At 40.4% G+C, this 18,120-nt stretch overlaps 2 protein-coding genes and 1 pseudogene across 2 annotated transcripts in view; 2 read left to right on the top strand and 1 right to left on the bottom strand.

Annotated features, from left to right (window-relative positions):
* Positions 1–11,167, top strand: part of LOC148371620 (tumor necrosis factor receptor superfamily member 11B-like) — a 43,013-nt gene extending 31,846 nt beyond the window's left edge. Inside the window, exons 5-6 of the mRNA XM_088327907.1 lie at positions 2,001–2,225; positions 8,024–11,167. Coding sequence (XP_088184033.1) covers positions 2,001–2,225; positions 8,024–8,418 — 620 coding nt within the window. The 3' untranslated portion in view covers positions 8,419–11,167. The remainder of the gene's footprint in view (positions 1–2,000; positions 2,226–8,023) is intronic.
* Positions 7,296–7,381, bottom strand: LOC148371621 (U2 spliceosomal RNA; annotated as a pseudogene).
* A 3,590-nt stretch (positions 11,168–14,757) lies between the features above and the next one.
* Positions 14,758–18,120, top strand: part of LOC148371618 (F-actin-uncapping protein LRRC16A-like) — a 74,951-nt gene continuing 71,588 nt past the window's right edge. The window contains exon 1 of the mRNA XM_088326160.1: positions 14,758–15,492. Coding sequence (XP_088182286.1) covers positions 15,453–15,492 — 40 coding nt within the window. The 5' untranslated portion in view covers positions 14,758–15,452. The remainder of the gene's footprint in view (positions 15,493–18,120) is intronic.

Here is an 18,120-nt window from a genome sequence, read left to right as displayed (position 1 = left end):
GCATGAAATATTCTAGTTAAGGGAATATTCCGGTTATGAAGAGTTTTTATTTTAGATGGTCTCGGCTGATATACTAAAACAATTGTGCAAAAGAATTATTTTATTTTTATTATAATTTCATTTATTGCAAAAGAAGTACTACACATATATTTTTCTATAAAGGGTTTTCACACCGTACTGTTGAATTTTTTTACACTTCATATTCATAGTTTTGTGAAAATGGCGGGGGGGGGGGGGGGGGGTTTGGGGTTTTTAAGGGTTATTGTTCTATCTTCGTTATTCATTATCCATTATCCGTTATCGGTCAGTTCATAATACGCTACAAAGCCTAATGGAAGATTTTTCAGTTGTCACGACTTGTTTCAGTTTTAAGTGCAGTATCCCAGTTCAAGTGCTATATCCCGGTTGGGTATAGTTTTTATTTAAGATGAAAATACTTTATATTCAAGGTGAACACTATACTTTTGTATTTACGAGTATTTACGAGTGTATATTTTTGCCGACTGGAGGGCAACTGTAATCTAGTTGAAGCAATACATTGATAATAACGCTGATTCTGATTCTGAAATCACTCTCCTTGTATCCTCCCCACCCTTCCTCCTTTCCCGCTTTCTATTGTGTTGCACGTCCCAAACACTTCTAAAAAGTACGATAAAAGCAGATGGGCTCCGCGGAACACATTATAAAGGCTCTTTGATGTTTGGTTACACATTCTTAAAAGAGAAAGTATTCTACATTTAAGTTTAAAAATTAATAGTCTTCTGAATATCACATTTCATGTACATTAGCTATATTCATTTTTAAAAGATGACACAATTTATCAAATACTTTTAAATCTTATTCATATTAACGCTTCCTTTACTTTATTTTTTGTAACCTGGAGTTTCTTTATATACCCTCAGGGAAACAGATACCTCCATTTGAAGACCATTGCTTTAGATAATTACACTTCTCGTCTTAAAGACATCTGGAAAGCACACTCAAATAGGAATCTGAGCTTGGCAAAACATGAAAAAAAAGTCAGTTGCTCAAAACATGACTGACAAAATTCCCGTACACTGAAAATTACCGACAGGTTTTTCCAACATTTTTGTGCCATTCCCTTTGAAACTACAGATAGTTGAGAGTAGAACATATATATAGAATATACGCTAGTACAAGTGAATATTTAAAGGGACAGTGTGTATCATTTGACTAGATTTGGCTGTATTGTTTAGTGCAACCAAAAACGAGTTCTAAAAAGCACAAGGAAGAGTATAAGCTACCAAGACCCTGTCATTCTTTGTTTTGATAAACAAAGAACAAAGTGTTTTCATATGTTTTTGTGCGTGTTTTTATACATGCCTATTGTTATTTTATTATTTTGTTTACTGTTCATTTTTGTTGCAATTCAAGTGTAAGAAGAAATCTTTTGCTGGTGAGGTACAATAAATTCTACAAAGTTTTTTTAACACACCAACCCGTTTTTTTCTTCTGTATTCAACTGACAAGAGTTCTGCTCCGAAAATCTCTAATTCTTTGATATACAAAAACTTATTTTTACAGTAACAGAAATGGTTACTGTCCCCGGTAACTAGTTACTTATAGAATATTGCAGTTGGTAACTCGGTTACTTTTTGCAAGAAGTAGTGAGTAATGTGCCCAACATGATTATTTTAAAAATGCATGGTTACGTGATAGTTCATGCATTTTTTTCTGGATTTTCAAATCAATATTTTTTTTTTTTTTAAACAAAGTTGTTGTTGTTGTTGTTGTTTTTTACCACTACGAGGCACTAAATATAACACAATGTCTATTTGAACATTTGATCACGTATGCATCATATTATGCTCTAAATGGCAGTATATCAACACTTTGAATGAGTGAAGGAAATATTTTTCTGTTCTAAAAATAAACTTGTGGAATAACTATGATAAGACAAAAATAAAAACCTTCAGTTTTATGTGAGAAAACAGATCGGAAGGGCCATGAACAACTGATAATTTTCTTTCTGGTTCCAGATGTGCTCTTGTGTGAAGAGGCAGTCTTCCAGTCGCTCGCCTCACTGCAGCTGTCCTCCATGCCCCTTGAGCAGCTGCTGGAGAGTCTTCCGGGCCGTAGAGTGGATGGTAAAAGCGTGGAGAGGCTAAAGAAGGCCTGTTCACCACAGCAGCAAGTCATCCAGCTGCTACGGCTGTGGAGGCAGCAGAACAAGGACCAGGACAAGCAGTATGGCATTATCAAAGGTATTCTAAGATTCAGATTCAGATTCAGATCTACTTTATTGTCATTCTAGTACACGTGTATACAGAACGAAATGTCGATACATCTGACCCGCACAGTTTCCTTGAATGTACGATGGCGACCATTTCATTTATTTTTCATTTTTTTCTGGCCTTACTATGCAGGTCTTATTTTGAAATTCTTCTTCACTGTGATAAAATTGAATTACATCAGAAATTATTAAATTGGGTTTTACAAATTTGGTTTTGGTGTAAATCTGGCTGGTGGACAAAGAGTGGTTTATGATTACTTGTCCAGCCTTTCCGAAGTTGTCACGGTCGCCTTGGTGACCAGTCTGCCCCGCCCCCTGGGCAACACCTGAAAGCAGTTCCACTAATGGTGGATCTGTATTTAAGGCTGCATGGTGGGCTCTGCGGTTGCGGGTTCATTACTACTCATTATTCACAATCCCGGTCTGTTATGCCTTGTCCTGTTGAGTTCGTGCCGGAGGAACTCTGTGTTGTTCTGTTTTGCCTCGGAGTATTGGGCGACTTTTATTTTATTAAATAAAACCTATGGATCGTCAACGCATTTGAGTTCTCCCTTCATGCCTCCTGCCTCCGTTCTGGTCCGGTCACCTTCCACGCCACCACGTCTCGTGACAGAATGAACCAGCCAACAAATAGAACTCAGCGAACGATCCCAGCGCGACTTGGGAGAGCTGGAGAGCGCAGTTCGGCAGGCGCCTACTGAGTTGGCCTTCCCTGCCCGTTCGAACCACGGCCCCGCCCGTCGTGGCCCTTGCTGTGCCTCGAATGGAGTCCCGGGAAGAATTGACGCCTGCCTGTTCGACTCTCATGCCTGCCTGCCCGACTCCCGTGCCGATTGTCTGCTATTCCGTCTCCCCTGCGTGCCAGCCCGACTCCGACTCTGCTGCCCGTCGGGCCGACTCCGCTGCCCGTCGGGCCGACTCCGACTCCGCTGCCTGCCAGCCCGACTCCGCTCCTCCTGTTTTGCCGGTTCTGATTTTGACTCTCATGTCTTGTCTGTTCTGATTTTGACTCTCTCATGTCTTGTCTGTTCTGATTTTGACTCTCTCATGTCTTGTCTGTTCTGATTTTGACTCTCTCATGTCTTGTCTGTTCTGATTTTGACTCTCTCATGTCTTGTCTGTTTTGATTTTGACTCTCTCATGTCTTGCCTGTTTTGATTTTGACTCTCTCATGTCTTGCCTGTTCTGATTCCGCCTGTCCTGTCTGAATCGCCACTTCTGAACCTGAACCCCTGAGCCTGACTCTTCTGACTCTGACCCCCCTGAGTGCGACTCTTCTGAATCTGACCCCCCTGAGTGCGACTCTTCTGAATCTGACCCCCCTGAGTGCGACTCTTCTGCATCTGACCCCCCTGAGTGCGACTCTTCTGCATCTGACCCCCCTGAGTGCGACTCTTCTGCATCGGCCTGGCCTGAGTGCGACTCTTCTGCATCGGCCTGGCCTGAGTGCGACTCTTCTGCATCGGCCTGGCCTGAGTGCGACTCTTCTGCATCGGCCTGGCCTGAGTGCGACTCTTCTGCATCGGCCTGGCCTGAGTGCGACTCTTCTGCATCGGCCTGACCTGAGTGCGACTCTTCTGCATCGGCCTGACCTGAGTGCGACTCTTCTGCATCGGCCTGACCTGAGTGCGACTCTTCTGCATCGGCCTGACCTGAGTGCGACTCTTCTGCATCGGCCTGACCTGAGTGCGACTCTTCTGCATCGGCCTGACCTGAGTGCGACTCTTCTGCATCGGCCTGACCTGAGTGCGACTCTTCTGCATCGGCCTGACCTGAGTGCGACTCTTCTGCATCGGCCTGTCCTGAGTGCGACTCTTCTGCATCGGCCTGTCCTGAGTGCGACTCTTCTGCATCGGCCTGTCCTGTTTACCTGTTCTGATTTTGCCTGTCCTGTTCTTGCCTGTCCTGTTTATCTGTCATCCCCTGTCCAGTTGGCCACCAGACCCCCCCCTGCCGAGCGTCGATTCCGATCCGCGCGACGCAGATGGCGCCTGCCTCTCCCCGTTCCTGCGTGTTCGGAGGAGGGAGCAGGGTTGCCCCAATCTCGATCGTCAACATTCCGGGGCGCGAGGTAGTAATTTTTTCTTTTTTGGGACCTCGGGAGCTGTCCCTTAAGAGGGGGGCTCTGTCACGGTCGCCTTGGTGACCAGTCTGCCCCGCCCCCTGGGCAACAGCTGAAAGCAGTTCCACTAATGGTGGATCTGTATTTAAGGCTGCATGGTGGGCTCTGCGGTTGCGGGTTCATTACTACTCATTATTCACAATCCCGGTCTGTTATGCCTTGTCCTGTTTTAGTCTGTTATGCCTTGTCCTGTTGAGTTCGTGCCGGAGGAACTCTGTGTTGTTCTGTTTTGCCTCGGAGTATTGGGCGACTTTTATTTTATTAAATAAAACCTATGGATCGTCAACGCATTTGAGTTCTCCCTTCATGCCTCCTGCCTCCGTTCTGGTCCGGTCACCTTCCACGCCACCACGTCTCGTGACAGAAGTACCTTTAAAGTTCATGAAAGTTTAGGGTTTTTAGTTTTGACCTGTTTTTGAACATACTGAGAATGCTCTTTCTCAGGCAATCCAAGCAGTGTCGGGCCTAGGTAATACTTGGATGGGAGACCGATCGGGAATACCAGATGCTGTAAATCGGTCATTTCTGCTCTGACAGCACTAACTGTACCTCCACCCGCTTCAGTTGCTGATAATGAATTTGCCCGAGGGGAACAAAAACATTGAATTATTATTAGTAGTTAATAAGGAGAGAAGACATAAAATAATTTTTAACTTTTAAGATTAGGAGAGGACTGTACAAGGAACCCTCACAATGCCCATTTCCAAATCTGTTCTGAAAGCCCTTCCATAAGCCCTGCCTTTCTTTCTTTCTGAAGGAATTAAAAAAAACTACAACATTTTTTGATAGTTTTTTAATGTAATGTAGTTAGCACCCATACCATACTGTATATATGCATACACCCATACTCAAATCTATAAGAGCACACAGACACAAAACATTTTTTGCATCCATCTTTAAGGTATATATTGGCCCAGTTAATTATGGATTTTAATCATAATCAAGCATGCCTTTAATTGTTAATTTGTTATTGATCACAGACTAAATTCCCATACTTTTTGTTACTAATTTACAATTATTTTTCATAATCCTGGAAATGTCTTTGAAATATCTTCAATAAAATGTATTCATTCATTATTGCTTATCCTCAGTAGGGTCGCAGGGGTGCTAGAGCCCATCCCAGCCATCCTTGTGCAGTGGGCAGGGGACAATAAAAGATAACTTGAAGTAAAAAAAATGTGCTTGAAATTAATATATAAACACACGATAGAGTGAAAAATGGAGCCCTTAATTTGTTTTGATCATTTTTTGCCACAATGTGATATTAGTATTTTATGTTGCACATTGGTAGACAGAACAAGTCCATATTTCTTTAATTCAGATATATCGGTTTTTAGTAACATTTTGTTAATTGGTACATTACAAAAACTCACCAGTCCCCGACATGCATATTTGTTATTTTTAGTCAATTGTTTATTTTTTTTCTTTTTAACATGGCTTGATAATTTTCATTAAGTTGTATTATTTTTACTTAAAACCTTTTTCAGTAACAAATCTACTTTTAATCCCTGCTGCCATCCTCATCAGTGTGAATGAGCATCCATTGGGTCCCTTTCCTCTCAGGGTTAGCCTGTGCCTTGCCACAATCGTTTCATTTCTTTTTTAATCGTTTTTCCTGTCTGTGTATTTTTCATTCTGGGGTGTTGGGTAGGGAAAAAGGTGATTTTATTTTCTTATTGTACATGGATTTTTTTAACACAGAACCCTGATTTGCAATTTGTTGCCTGAATTATGATTGACTCATCCGTGTTATAGTAACTAATTACCATAATGTGTGTAAACAAAACAAAGAACATCAGCTCTATTTAAATTGTAACGTCTGTGAACAATGTGTTTGATGCTTTTTCGATGCCAACATTAATTTGGGGCCTTAATTTCCTGATATATATATATATATAGATAGATAGATAGATAGATACTTTATTCATCCCTGTAGGGAAATTCACACTTCCAGCAGTCTACCCCGTTGTTTATTAACAGATTAACATGATGCCCTAGGGGTGCTTGTAGCGGAGTGGATGACGTCACGCTAGTCCAAAAGTTCGACATCCCTGCGGCAGATGGAAATCTTTTCTTTGTCAAAATCCAGGGATACACCACCTCGTGTTAGCAAGTCCGCCTCCTCTCCGATTCCCCCCGGCTTTCGTGTCCCTGTTTAGCGGCGTTGAAGCCAGATAGCTCCGGGTAGCTCCGGGTGGCTACACGTTAGCGTCTGGAATGCTAAACGTGAGCCACGTTTCCGCAAAACACAGCAACTGCGCTCCCTGTGCGCTTCGATGTTTTCCACCAGCACTCAATGATCTTATTTGGTCGTGAGTTCGCATTTACCATGATTACAGATGGTACCGAAGACTTATAACGCCGCTAGCCGCTTAGCTAGCTCCGGCTTTTCTTCCACGATAGGCCCCTTCATCACGCCGGCACGAGAATTCTTCAGGGCAAGGACTTGATTCCTTGATTAGACACATTTTTGTGCGCTAAAACCCATGTCCATAGGATAGAAGTAATCCATAGTGTAGTTGTCAAAACGGGAAGAAAAAACACAGAAGATAGGAGCAGACAATAAAACAATAGGGCAGCTGCTGGAAAAGGCAGCCGCTCGTGGCAGCGCCGCTTTGATCTAGCAGGGTTTGGGAAGCTAAGGCTCACGAGTACATATGGCCTGGAGATAAAGGCTTTCTTGTGCAAATTTCATGTGTCATTCCAATTCTGCATCGGCCTAGTCAAGGTTTAGTCAGTGCAAAGCCTAGGGGGGGGGATTTTGTAAGGGTTATTGTTCTATATTCATTATCAATTTTCCATTATCCATTATCGGTCAATTCATAATTCACTACAAAGCCACGGGCCGAGACACTTGTTCTCAGCCAATAGGCCGAGTCAAGGTCCTAGCCACAGAGCCATGCAGCGATCAGTGCGAAAGCACTGTTCCCGGAGGTACAGCAATACCGGGTCGATGCATGGAGCGGACAGAGCAAGCTCTTAATCCATCTCCGAATTGCAAAAATGCTAGAGTTTATGCAGATTCAGAATCAGAAGCGTCGGTAATGAGAGTCCAGTACATAAATGGAAAAGTTTCCACTATAATTTACAGTCTTTTGGCTTTATGTCACTAAGGAATCTTTTATACGGAAGCTCATTTAAAAAAATAATGTTCACTGTTGTGACACTTGATGATGAAAAACCCACAGAACAAACTATAAACTCTTCAAACCACCAACCAAGTACACAAAGCAATTTGAATGGGTTAGCGGTAGGAGTCGACTGATTTGATTGAGTACGGGATATGGTTGGCCTGATCTCTGCACACACATCATGCTTCCCGCTCTCTCACTCTGCGCTGAAGGGAAATACCATACAGCCAGAAACCTTGTGCAGGTTCTGGCTTTGTTATTATTCCATTAATTTTATAAAATCATCTTTCGTCACACAGTGAAATAAAATGTGCGGAAAAAATTAGGCGGATTTGGCTGTTTGATTAAAATTTGTGTAACAATATGCCGCGTGGCTCTCTCAAAAAAAAACAACTTTGCAATTATCGCTCTTTGGGTCAAAAAGGTTCCCGACCCCTGTGATACAGTATTCCTTTTACTGAAGACGCATGAAACAACCAGCATTTATTACAACCAGCATTTTTCTTGTTCACACAGGAATAAACCTCTGCGAACGCAAGATCTCACGCTGCAACAGCCTTAAAAACGTGACTTTGGTTGACCTCCTGGAGGTCACAAACAGCTTACCAGGGATGAAAGTACGAAGCGAAGATGTCTCTGCGTTAGTGTCTACATGTCCGCCCAAGCAGTACATGCTGCAGCTCCTCCACCTTTGGAAAATGGCAAACTTTGACTTGGATCTTGTCAAAGGTCTCTCTCACAGTGTGAGGGTGCTTCGCAACAAAGGGGCACCTCGCTATCTGCTAAAGGGCCTCAAGAAGATCATCCGCATCATCGGGTCCACTACTACACGCAAGACGTATGAGAAGATGTTTGTCAGCATGCTGCAGGATGAGTTGTGTTTTAAAACGCTCAAACCGTTCAATGAGTGAGGTCATTTTGGTTAGGGATAGGCTGAATTTACATTTTTCGACTAAGGGGCCACAAATTGATAATGACTACTGCATTTGTCAGTGATAGAGATTGTTGACAGTGTGGTATAAAGTGAAACAATTCTTCCCAAAGGGTCTCATCAGACCACAAACAAATTGGCGCACTCTGCTTATTGTTGAACATGTACAAAAAATGAAAAGTTTATTTATTCCTATCTGTTTCAAGACTTGATAATCCAAACAAACCAATTGGTAATGTTAAATTGATTGTCTTGATATGTGATGCCCATCCCTGGTTTCAAATCACACTTAAAGCCCCAATGTGTAACATTTGACCCCTTTATGGCACTGTGTTGTCTGGGACGAGCAAGGGCCAGTGATACACAGCACAGTGTTGTGGAAGAATTCCAAACAAACTGAGGTTGGGATTTTACTATGTAAAATAAATACAAATTTATCAACCTATGATTGAACAAATGAAAACTTTATTCAAACACTAAAATAAAAACAGAACAAAACAATAACTCAACAACAAAATAATATACATAATATGTTCGAAAAGGGGTAGTCAGAAGCAAATGCTTATATTCCCTACCCCTTCATCTTCCCTATTAAACACACCAATTATATAACAACAATTGTAATACTATTAATAATAACAGTTATGGTATAACAACAGCAACAATAACACAAAGTTAATGCTAGTTCTAGACGCACTCGTATCACTCATACCCGATTTTCTTCATCCCGGTATTCCGCCAGGAATGTTTTTTTGCATTTAAATTTTAACAAGTAAATAGATGGACATCGTTTGATCTTGTCTTGCAAACCATTCCAGAGCTTGACTCCACACACAGACACACATACTTCTCCTGGTGGTTCTCACCTTTGGGATCATGAATTCACTACAGCCCCTTAAGTTATAATTTCCTTCTTTTCGAATGAATAATTTATGGATGTTTTCTGGAACTGTGTTTTTGTTGACCTTAAATAGCAGTTGTGCAGTGAAAAATTTTACTAAATAATCTAATTTTAGTAGTTGGGACTGCAGGAATAAAATATTATTATGATCTCGATATGCTACCCTGTAAAAGGTTCTAATTGCACGTTTCTGGAGGATAAAAAGGGACTGTAATGAACTTTTGTAACTATTACCACAGACTTCTGCACAATATGTTAAGTATAGCGGAACTAGAGAACAATATAATAAATACAATGCATTATAGTTTAAAATTAATTTGGCTTTATTAATTATTGAAATGCTTTTAGATACTTTAGTTTGTATGTGTCTGATGTGTGTTTTCCAGCTTAATTTATTGTCTTATTGTTGACACAAATTAACATTGGTATGATAGTTCATGTATTTATGCCTAGTAATCAAATCAATGTTTTTTTCTTCTTGTACCACCAGGAGGCACTAAATATTACACACTGTCCATTTAAAAAGCTAGCAACATTAAAGGCACAATGTATCTTATTCAGTACGGCCTTGTAGTAAAGAAAAACTTCATTTGTTAAAGAAAAAACAGTACTGTATTGATTCAAATAATGAGCAAAAATACATGACCTATCATGTAATCGGCATTTATTTAAATAAGACATTATTTACAAGATATTTGCAACTATTTGACATGACATAAACCTCACACCTGCGACCCTACTAAGGATAAGCGGTGCAGATAATTGATGGACGGATAAGTCTCACATGGAGGGAGGTGACAGTTGTCGGCCTTTTTGCTGCTACGGGTACCCCAAAAAACAAAACAAAAACCTCACAAAACATTGGACGACAAAACGAGATTAAAAATGGTGCAGTTTGGTCACTTCGAGCCTTAATAGTCTGTATTCTTCTTCATGCTTTTTAGCACTCCGCTTTGATTGCACTGCACAATACAGTACCATCTAGTGGTCAAATACTACACACTGTCCCTTTTGAGATTAGTTCAACTTATTCAATACAATATCATGAATCCAGTACAGAAGTTCTGTTAACGCGAAATGAACATAGCTTTGTCAATCTGGGGTATTTTTTTCAATATCATTAATAATATTTGCAAATATGTATTTTTATAATTTAAAAAAAAGATATTATTATCGCTGTCTGGATTCTAAATAGAGGATAATAGTTAGGTTTAATGATATAATACCCTTTTCAAATCTGGAAAAATTAAGACACCCTTACTTAAGCCCACTTTCAGCCTTGTAATGAATCTGGTATTACACTGTGGTTTATTAAAGGTCGACTATAACATTATACTTCGGAAATTCTTAGATTGTTGGAGTCTGTGAAGAGGAATAAAGTACTTATTTTAAATGTTAATAAAATTATTTTGTAAAAAGTGGTCAGGTAACGTTGTTTTTTAATCGTGTCTGGCTATTTGAGAGGAAGGATTAGATTTCATAATGAAATCTAGGTAAGAGCTATACTGTATGTCCTTTGTTGCTTTTGTCTGCGACTGCTGGCGAGTGAAAGTAATAAGAGTTCTATTTTAGTATTGTCCGCTATATGAATGTACGATTGTGTTCTATTTAAAAAAATAATGGAAATTTACCTTTCCGTTCTGTGTAAATGCTTGTTTTTTTAAACTGCTTTGTAAGAAATACTGGATTATAAAAGCTGCAAATATTTTGTTTTTTATGATCAATTTTGGACTTTTTTTTGTGTGTGTGTATATATATAAATGCTTTGTGTAACACTAATGCCAAATGGTTTGTAAAAATGCATTTCCTCATAAAAGATATGACATGCTGTGGCTTCGAATTTCTAAAACAGGCTTTTAAAAAAACAAAAGTTATGCATCACTACAGTCAAAGACATTTACTTTGGGTCATTTTCAGCAGAAATATTTCACCTTTACTTTTTAAGCAGTACTTGGGCCACACCACGCATAAATGAATTATCGCGTATTCAATAATTTTAGTTTCCCACAAACATGCCCTTTGTTTTTCTATATCATTTTTGTGTGGCTGAGTTTTGGAGACACTGCACAATTGAGCATTAGTGCAAGATCAGTAAACATTAAATGTGATTCATGTCTGTAAAAGTACAGGAATCATTCAATTAGGTCAGGGGTGGCCAGATTTGGTAAAGTGATAATGTGTGAGGGCCGACTATTCAGCCTGTCATTCTTTCAACAGTCTTTTATAAATTTACCCACAGTTAAAGGCCAGCGTCGCAACCTCTTTGCTCGCCTGTGCAGCCTTTTCTTTTGACTCTGAGGGTCTCATGAAAAAACTGCTGGACTGTTAAAACAGCTTCCAGTTGCTTCACCTTTTCACAGCGTTAGTTTCCAGTTAGCTTGTCCTAGTCAGGATGTTTGATCTTGCAGTGCCTCTTGATATTGAATTCTTTGAAAACAGCCACAGTCTCTTGGCAAATTGGGCAGATTCTTTCAGATTTTCTTAGGAAAAACCCTCTGATATCACTTATGCAGGAAGTGGCAGTGACAGTCAACTTTAATGTTTAATTTACAGTCGCTATGTCGGAAACGGGGTGGGCTAAAGTTCTCACAGAAAACCAAGGGCAAGGTGTCTAAGGGGCTACTGCCATCATCTGGTGAAATGGTGATTTTTTTTTTTTTGTACGAATTTAACTTTTATCGGTGAGCCTCATATTATTTATTTCATGACAGAGGCCGCGGGCCAATAAAAATTTGATCACGGGCCGTAACTGGCCCCCGGTCCAGACTTTGGACATGGCTGAATTAAGTGTTTAATCCATTCATTTTCTGATTCCAATCCACCTTAGTTACTAACAAGCAGATGGCTGGTAGATAAAGGCACAAAGATAACAAATATAAATACACAAATGAAAACCCTTTTTACACTTGTCAATTTTGTTTTCTGGTTATAGTTTTCCCTGGCTGTAAATCATTTTACAATATCATTTTTAAATATGGACTCATCAGACCACGGCACACTGTAAAAAGATCACTGAATAGTCGTTGCGAGAGGAACATGTTTGATCATTTGGATAGAACAAAAGAAAATTAAAAATTAGTACAATAAAATCGAATACTTATTAAGCACTCCCTTGAAGATCTGGAATTTAAAGTGACTCCGAAAGTGAGTTTTTAAAAGTTGCACTAGATTTGGCGTGATGTTTCTACTGAATTATTTTGACCTGTGACCAATCTTGGAAGGCTTTCTACAAGGTTTAGGAGTGCATTTCTAGGAGGCGCAATCATGGGCATAACCAGCTTGTATTGGGGATAAGCTCAAGCACACGCAAATTTCCCCCAAGCACATGGAGAATTCATGCATTTTTAAAACAGTTTTATCATTAATAAAAGACAGAATACGCTTAAATATGATGAAAAGTGCTAGATTAAAAATAAAGGAAATCGAAACAAAAATGTGAACAACACAGCGTCGGGAATACTTCACTGCCTTGAAATGGTTTAGTCCATTTGATTCCAGACTCCTTTTTCGCTCAGCTAGTGTCACTTGCGGCATAGCAGCAGAGTCTGTTGGGGCTCCGGTGTATTACAGTGAGAGTATGAAATTATAAAGTGTTGAATGGGATGCGGGCAGCACGGCGACTGAGTGGTTAGCATATCTGCGAGACAGTTTTGAGGTCAAGGGACCAAATCCAGCTACCAGCCTTCCTGTGCGGAGTTTGCTTGATCTCCCCGCGCTTACGTTTCCTTTGGGCAGTCCGGTTTCCTCCCTCATTTCAAAAACATGCATGTCACGTCCAAATTGTCCCTAGGTGTGAATGAGCGGGCGAATTGTCTGTCCCTGTGTGCCCTGCGACTGGCTGGCAACCAGTTCAGTTTGTGCTAAAAATAGTAACACGGCTTCGTGCCGCCATCTTGGAAGTCTGTCGATTACAAGCGGTGATAGCGAGAAGAGCAAACATTTACTCAGTTTGTCTATTTATTTACTCAACTAGCTTCGTTTGTGTACGGATTTTGTCCATCAACACTATGGAAAACTATGTGGAGAGTTTAGACAAGCAAGCACGCGAGCGGTACGCTGCGAAGTTGCATTTTATTGGAAAATTGGATCCCTACAAAATTAAAAACAAGGACTGGAAGTCTGATCCCGATTTGTTGCCGTGTGTGACTTACATCGAACTTGTTAACTATCTTATTTTCCACCCAAGTCCCTTTTGTGAACTGAAGGATTTTCAAAATTACAAAAGTATGGAAGCCTACGACAGATTTGTGTCTGGTTGGGTTCGGGATGTGTCTGTGCACACAAGCGAAGGTGATGAAAACAAGACTGTGAAAGGGAAAGTTCTACATTCTCAGAGTTTGTCTCAGCCAAGTTTACAACCATTGATCATTGTTGACAAGTCATCATCGATTCTATGTGCCCATTGCAACTGTGTTGCAGGTTTAGGGGAATGTTGTTCTCATGTTGCTTCCCTTTTGTTCTATGTTGAACAACCCGGGAAAGGCAACGCTTCTCCGAACGGCGCACCGGTGGCTAAGTTAGCTTAGCTTTCGGGGGCTTTAAATCCTCTATTGACGCGAGTTGACTGAGGAAAGGAGACTCTCTTTCCCTGAAACCGCGTTGAATTTCTCCACCAAAATAGTGTACGAATGAGAAACGGAGTTTTGTTCGGTTTTTAAATGTCGTTTTCGGCGAAATACCTCACATATATGTTATAAAAGTAGTTTGGGGTCGTCGAGCTGTTGTCATGAAGTACACATGTCCCATAACCTTTTTAAAATTTATTTCTACATCATAAATAATTCAATTTACCTGTCAGAAAGTGGTCAGAACAAACACGAACACAGTCAAGCTTTGGCAAATTCGACCGGTTGATAGCTGCCAGCCACATTCGTCTTCGCCGTTCACTTTTCTCCTGAGCTTCAATCCCCTGATCGTAAACACACTTCGGAAGTCTAAAGAAGCCCTTCCCACCCTTTTCCCCTCGGCTACAACAGCCAACAATAACGCACGTATTCTGCATTACAATGTAGAATCTAACTGGTTCGCTGAACAATAACAATTAAGTGAAAAGCTTTGTGGACTTCCAAAATGGGCGCCAGCAATGCATTGTGGGTAATCTTAGGACCTCGAAGCACTCTATAGAACTCATTGTCAACGAAATTGAAAAGTGCCGTCCTAATGACAAGCAGATAAAGTACCACAGTGAAAAATAACAATTAAAAAGTAGTAGTATAAGAAAGATTATATTATTATAATATTATTAATAAAAAATAATAATTTAAAAATGTGAGAAACATCGAACATATAAATTAAATTAAATACAAACGTACACACCCGGAAGTAAGTGCGACGTCACCAGTGTCGGAAACTCCAATCTGCAGTTCAGCTACAAACCACAAGATGTCAGGCTCTCCTTTCTCTAACTTCATTGGTTGTCATAGACGCTAGCAAAGGGAAGCAGCGCAGACATGTCTACCGTTTTGTTGTGTTTTGAGACGCTTGAAAAGCACAACTTTTTCTAAACCCTGTTTTATTTCCTCCCCAGTACCTTTTATGATACTACATATCAAATTGGGCTGTTTTAGTTGACTTCGCTTGAGGTTGTGAGGCGCTGTCAAAAGCTAAGCTAGCTCTCTCTTTGTAAAGTAGTGGTAGACAGCTTAAAGCTCGTTATCGTCCGATTGACACCCACCGCAACCGCCGCCCCCCTCTCCGGCTGCCACGCCACTATCGGCTGTCGCATCGACGGCTTGGGAGGGGCTCCGGCTGCCGGTCCCCACTATTGGCTAGCCGAGGAATAACCACCGTCAGCTTTACGCTCGGGAAACGGCGAGAGAGGGATGTTGTCCCGTGGTGCCTCCGGAGATACGGTACAAATCCGCTCCTCGCCGTACTTCCCCCCCCTCCGTCTCACGTCATCTTAAAGCCGCTTGGATCACAAAGCGATGCTGTGCGACTCTTCTCGCCGACATATTCTCGAGACTCACCGGGGGGAGATGAGTATGTAATCGGCGAGAGTGTACCACCACCGTGGACTTGGGCTTCCTCAAAAATTTCCCCCTTCATTCCGGTGCAAGCGAGAAGGAGAAACCCCTAAGAGTCGTGTTCTTGGATACTAAACTTTACGCAAAATGAGCGAGGAGGGGTCAGAGGTTCCCAAAGAGCTCATTGGTGAGTACAGTAAAGATGTAAAGATCATTTCTGGCCATGTGTTCATGCCCACGCGTGCATGCATGTGCGTTTGTCGTTTCGTCCTCCTGCAACGCTGCACAGCCTCTCATTGTGCCCGTCAGTGTCAGACAATAGTGGGATTGTTACAGCTGTAGAGCTATTACTTTAACTATGTACAAGTCCCTAAAAGCTCTTTTGCAAATGATCTCACCTCGATACACGTATCCCCTTGTTTTGAGGAGTGGTCTTTATTGTGGATGTTCTGTCCTCAACGTGTAGTTAGCAATACCATAAAATAACCATAAGGAATTCATAGCTGAACCTGTTCAAGTAGGACAGAGATGTCAAAGTCAAATGTCAAATAGAGCTGGACTGATAGAATATTGAAACATTTTAAAATGACTCATGTAAGTCTAGTGTAGTGGTTCTCAACTGGTCTGGCAAGGACCAACCACCCCACCCAAATCACAAGCCACAAACCAAATAAAAAAATCTAATCCACTTCTCAAATGTATTGAATAAAATAATTTTTCAGTTTAAACCAAATATATTAAAATACATTCACTTTAAAAAAGAATGACCAGTAAAACCATAACAACTTAAAGACATAAATCCCCCTTGATGCTCAATTAGCTAATTTTTTAATCAAATCCAAAACACTTCACTTCAGTGGCTTTGTCTTCAAGATAATCATATCCATATTTATATATACATTTATTCTCTATTGTATCTGCGTTTGGCAATGCTCAACACGATTATACAAACTATATAGTTTCCTTTCTGTGATTTGCATTTGTCGGGAATTAGCACCATCTACTCTTAAGGAGTTAGAATGACCCTCTTCTTATCATTGTTTTGCCAAGGTAAAGGCCACGCAATTAACTGAAAACTGTCCGTGGCCCATTTTTGGGTCCCGAACCACCAGTTGAGAAACCTAATTGAACCTACCAAATATAGTACAGTATGATCAGATGAAAAAACATGTTTTCTCATGGCTATGTCAGTAAATTTCAATTCTCAACAGGCTCCAAAGGCATGTTTTTTTATTTCAATAATAACATTAAACGAAAGAAGCTGGTATTATTGAGGAACCATTTGTGAATGGTAATGGTAAATGGTCTGCATTTATATAGCGCTTTTCAAGTCAATGAAGACCTCCCAAAGCGCTTTACAGTGTGCTTCACACTTACCCTTTCACACACACACACACTGGCACACCAATAGGGAGTCAGCCATGCAAGGCGCCTACCTGCTTATTGGGGGCATTTGTAGCTTATAGTTTATATTTTGGCAAAAGTAGTCTAAATTTACTTCAGCAATTTTCTATCATTTACTTGACAAATTAATTAAAAGTATCATACAATAAAATTAAGTGCAAAAGTATGTTGTATAAAGACAAGACTTTCTTCAAAAAGTAACCTACAGAGATCAAATACATTGCGATGCCTGGTGAATGATACAAGAACGATTTAAGATCATTATAGGGGCCGTAGCAAATATTCCCATGGACCAAATGTGTCCTGCGGGGCCTGACTTTGACATTGATTGATTATTGACATTTTTTTTCCTCTGATCATCATATAGAATGTTATAATGTATTTGAAATCAACAGCTTTTATGAACAGTTGACAAAAGGAAAAAAAAGGCCTGACAGTAAAAAGCCAGAGCTTATTTTGGTCCTGTCCCCTTTACAATCAAAACAGTTTGTACATTAATCATGTCATGTAATCAGAGCATTTTATGTAACATAAAAAACATATCATCACACAAGAGAAACAATCATATCTCGAAATCGGCATTAACATGTGTACATTTTTTTTTTTTTTCATTTCATTGACTTTTAGTCTTGACATTTCCCCCTCATTTTTGATCAATCAAACCCACGCAAGCACGGGGAGAACATACAAACTCCGCACAGTAAGGCCGGGAGCTGGATTTGAACCCACGACCTCAGAACTGTGTCGCACACGTGCTAACCACTGCGCTTATTAAATTATTATATATATTTTTTTTCATTATAGATTTGTCTTGTAATATATTTTTTTTTTTCAAATCTCGTGTACCTTGTCCCCTCCCTGTACCCATGTGTGAAGGTCCCTCAATTTGTGAACATCCGTCCATTGTAGAGAATTGTTTTTTTCAGACACACAAATGACGTTTTTTTTCATAAGCAAACCAATTTAAGCTCATTGCACCCAGAAGAGTAAGCCAGTTGGTCCTGATGGCCCACCAAGTGTTTGTGGTTGCTGCTGTCAAACTCACATGACCAGTTTTGTGAATGCCTCAGTGCTTCCTTGACCTGTTTATATTGTTAGACTGGACATTTACTTTTCCTCCAGTTGTGAAACTGCATGTCAAACGGACTTTGTTTGACCAAGCAGTTAGTATTTGACACCTTGGTGCAATCTTGAGCAAGCACTCACAGTTTCCATCCCTTCTATGGACAATGACTTGCTTCTTTTTTAATGAGGCATGTGGTGTACTCCAGAACTTGAATAGAGCAACTTAAACATAGATAACCTCACTGCTAAATTGGGTCACTTTAGTGCATCATTTGCCTACTGAATTTTATATTTATGAAGTGGTTTGGACAATTAATCTGATCAAACTTGCATTCATTGAGCACAG

This window comes from Urocampus carinirostris, chromosome 2 (genome assembly GCF_059441175.1).
Source record: "Urocampus carinirostris isolate Australia breed hairy pipefish chromosome 2, RoL_Ucar_1.0, whole genome shotgun sequence".
NCBI lineage: Eukaryota > Metazoa > Chordata > Actinopteri > Syngnathiformes > Syngnathidae > Urocampus > Urocampus carinirostris.
This window is presented reverse-complemented; position numbering and strand designations above follow the sequence as displayed.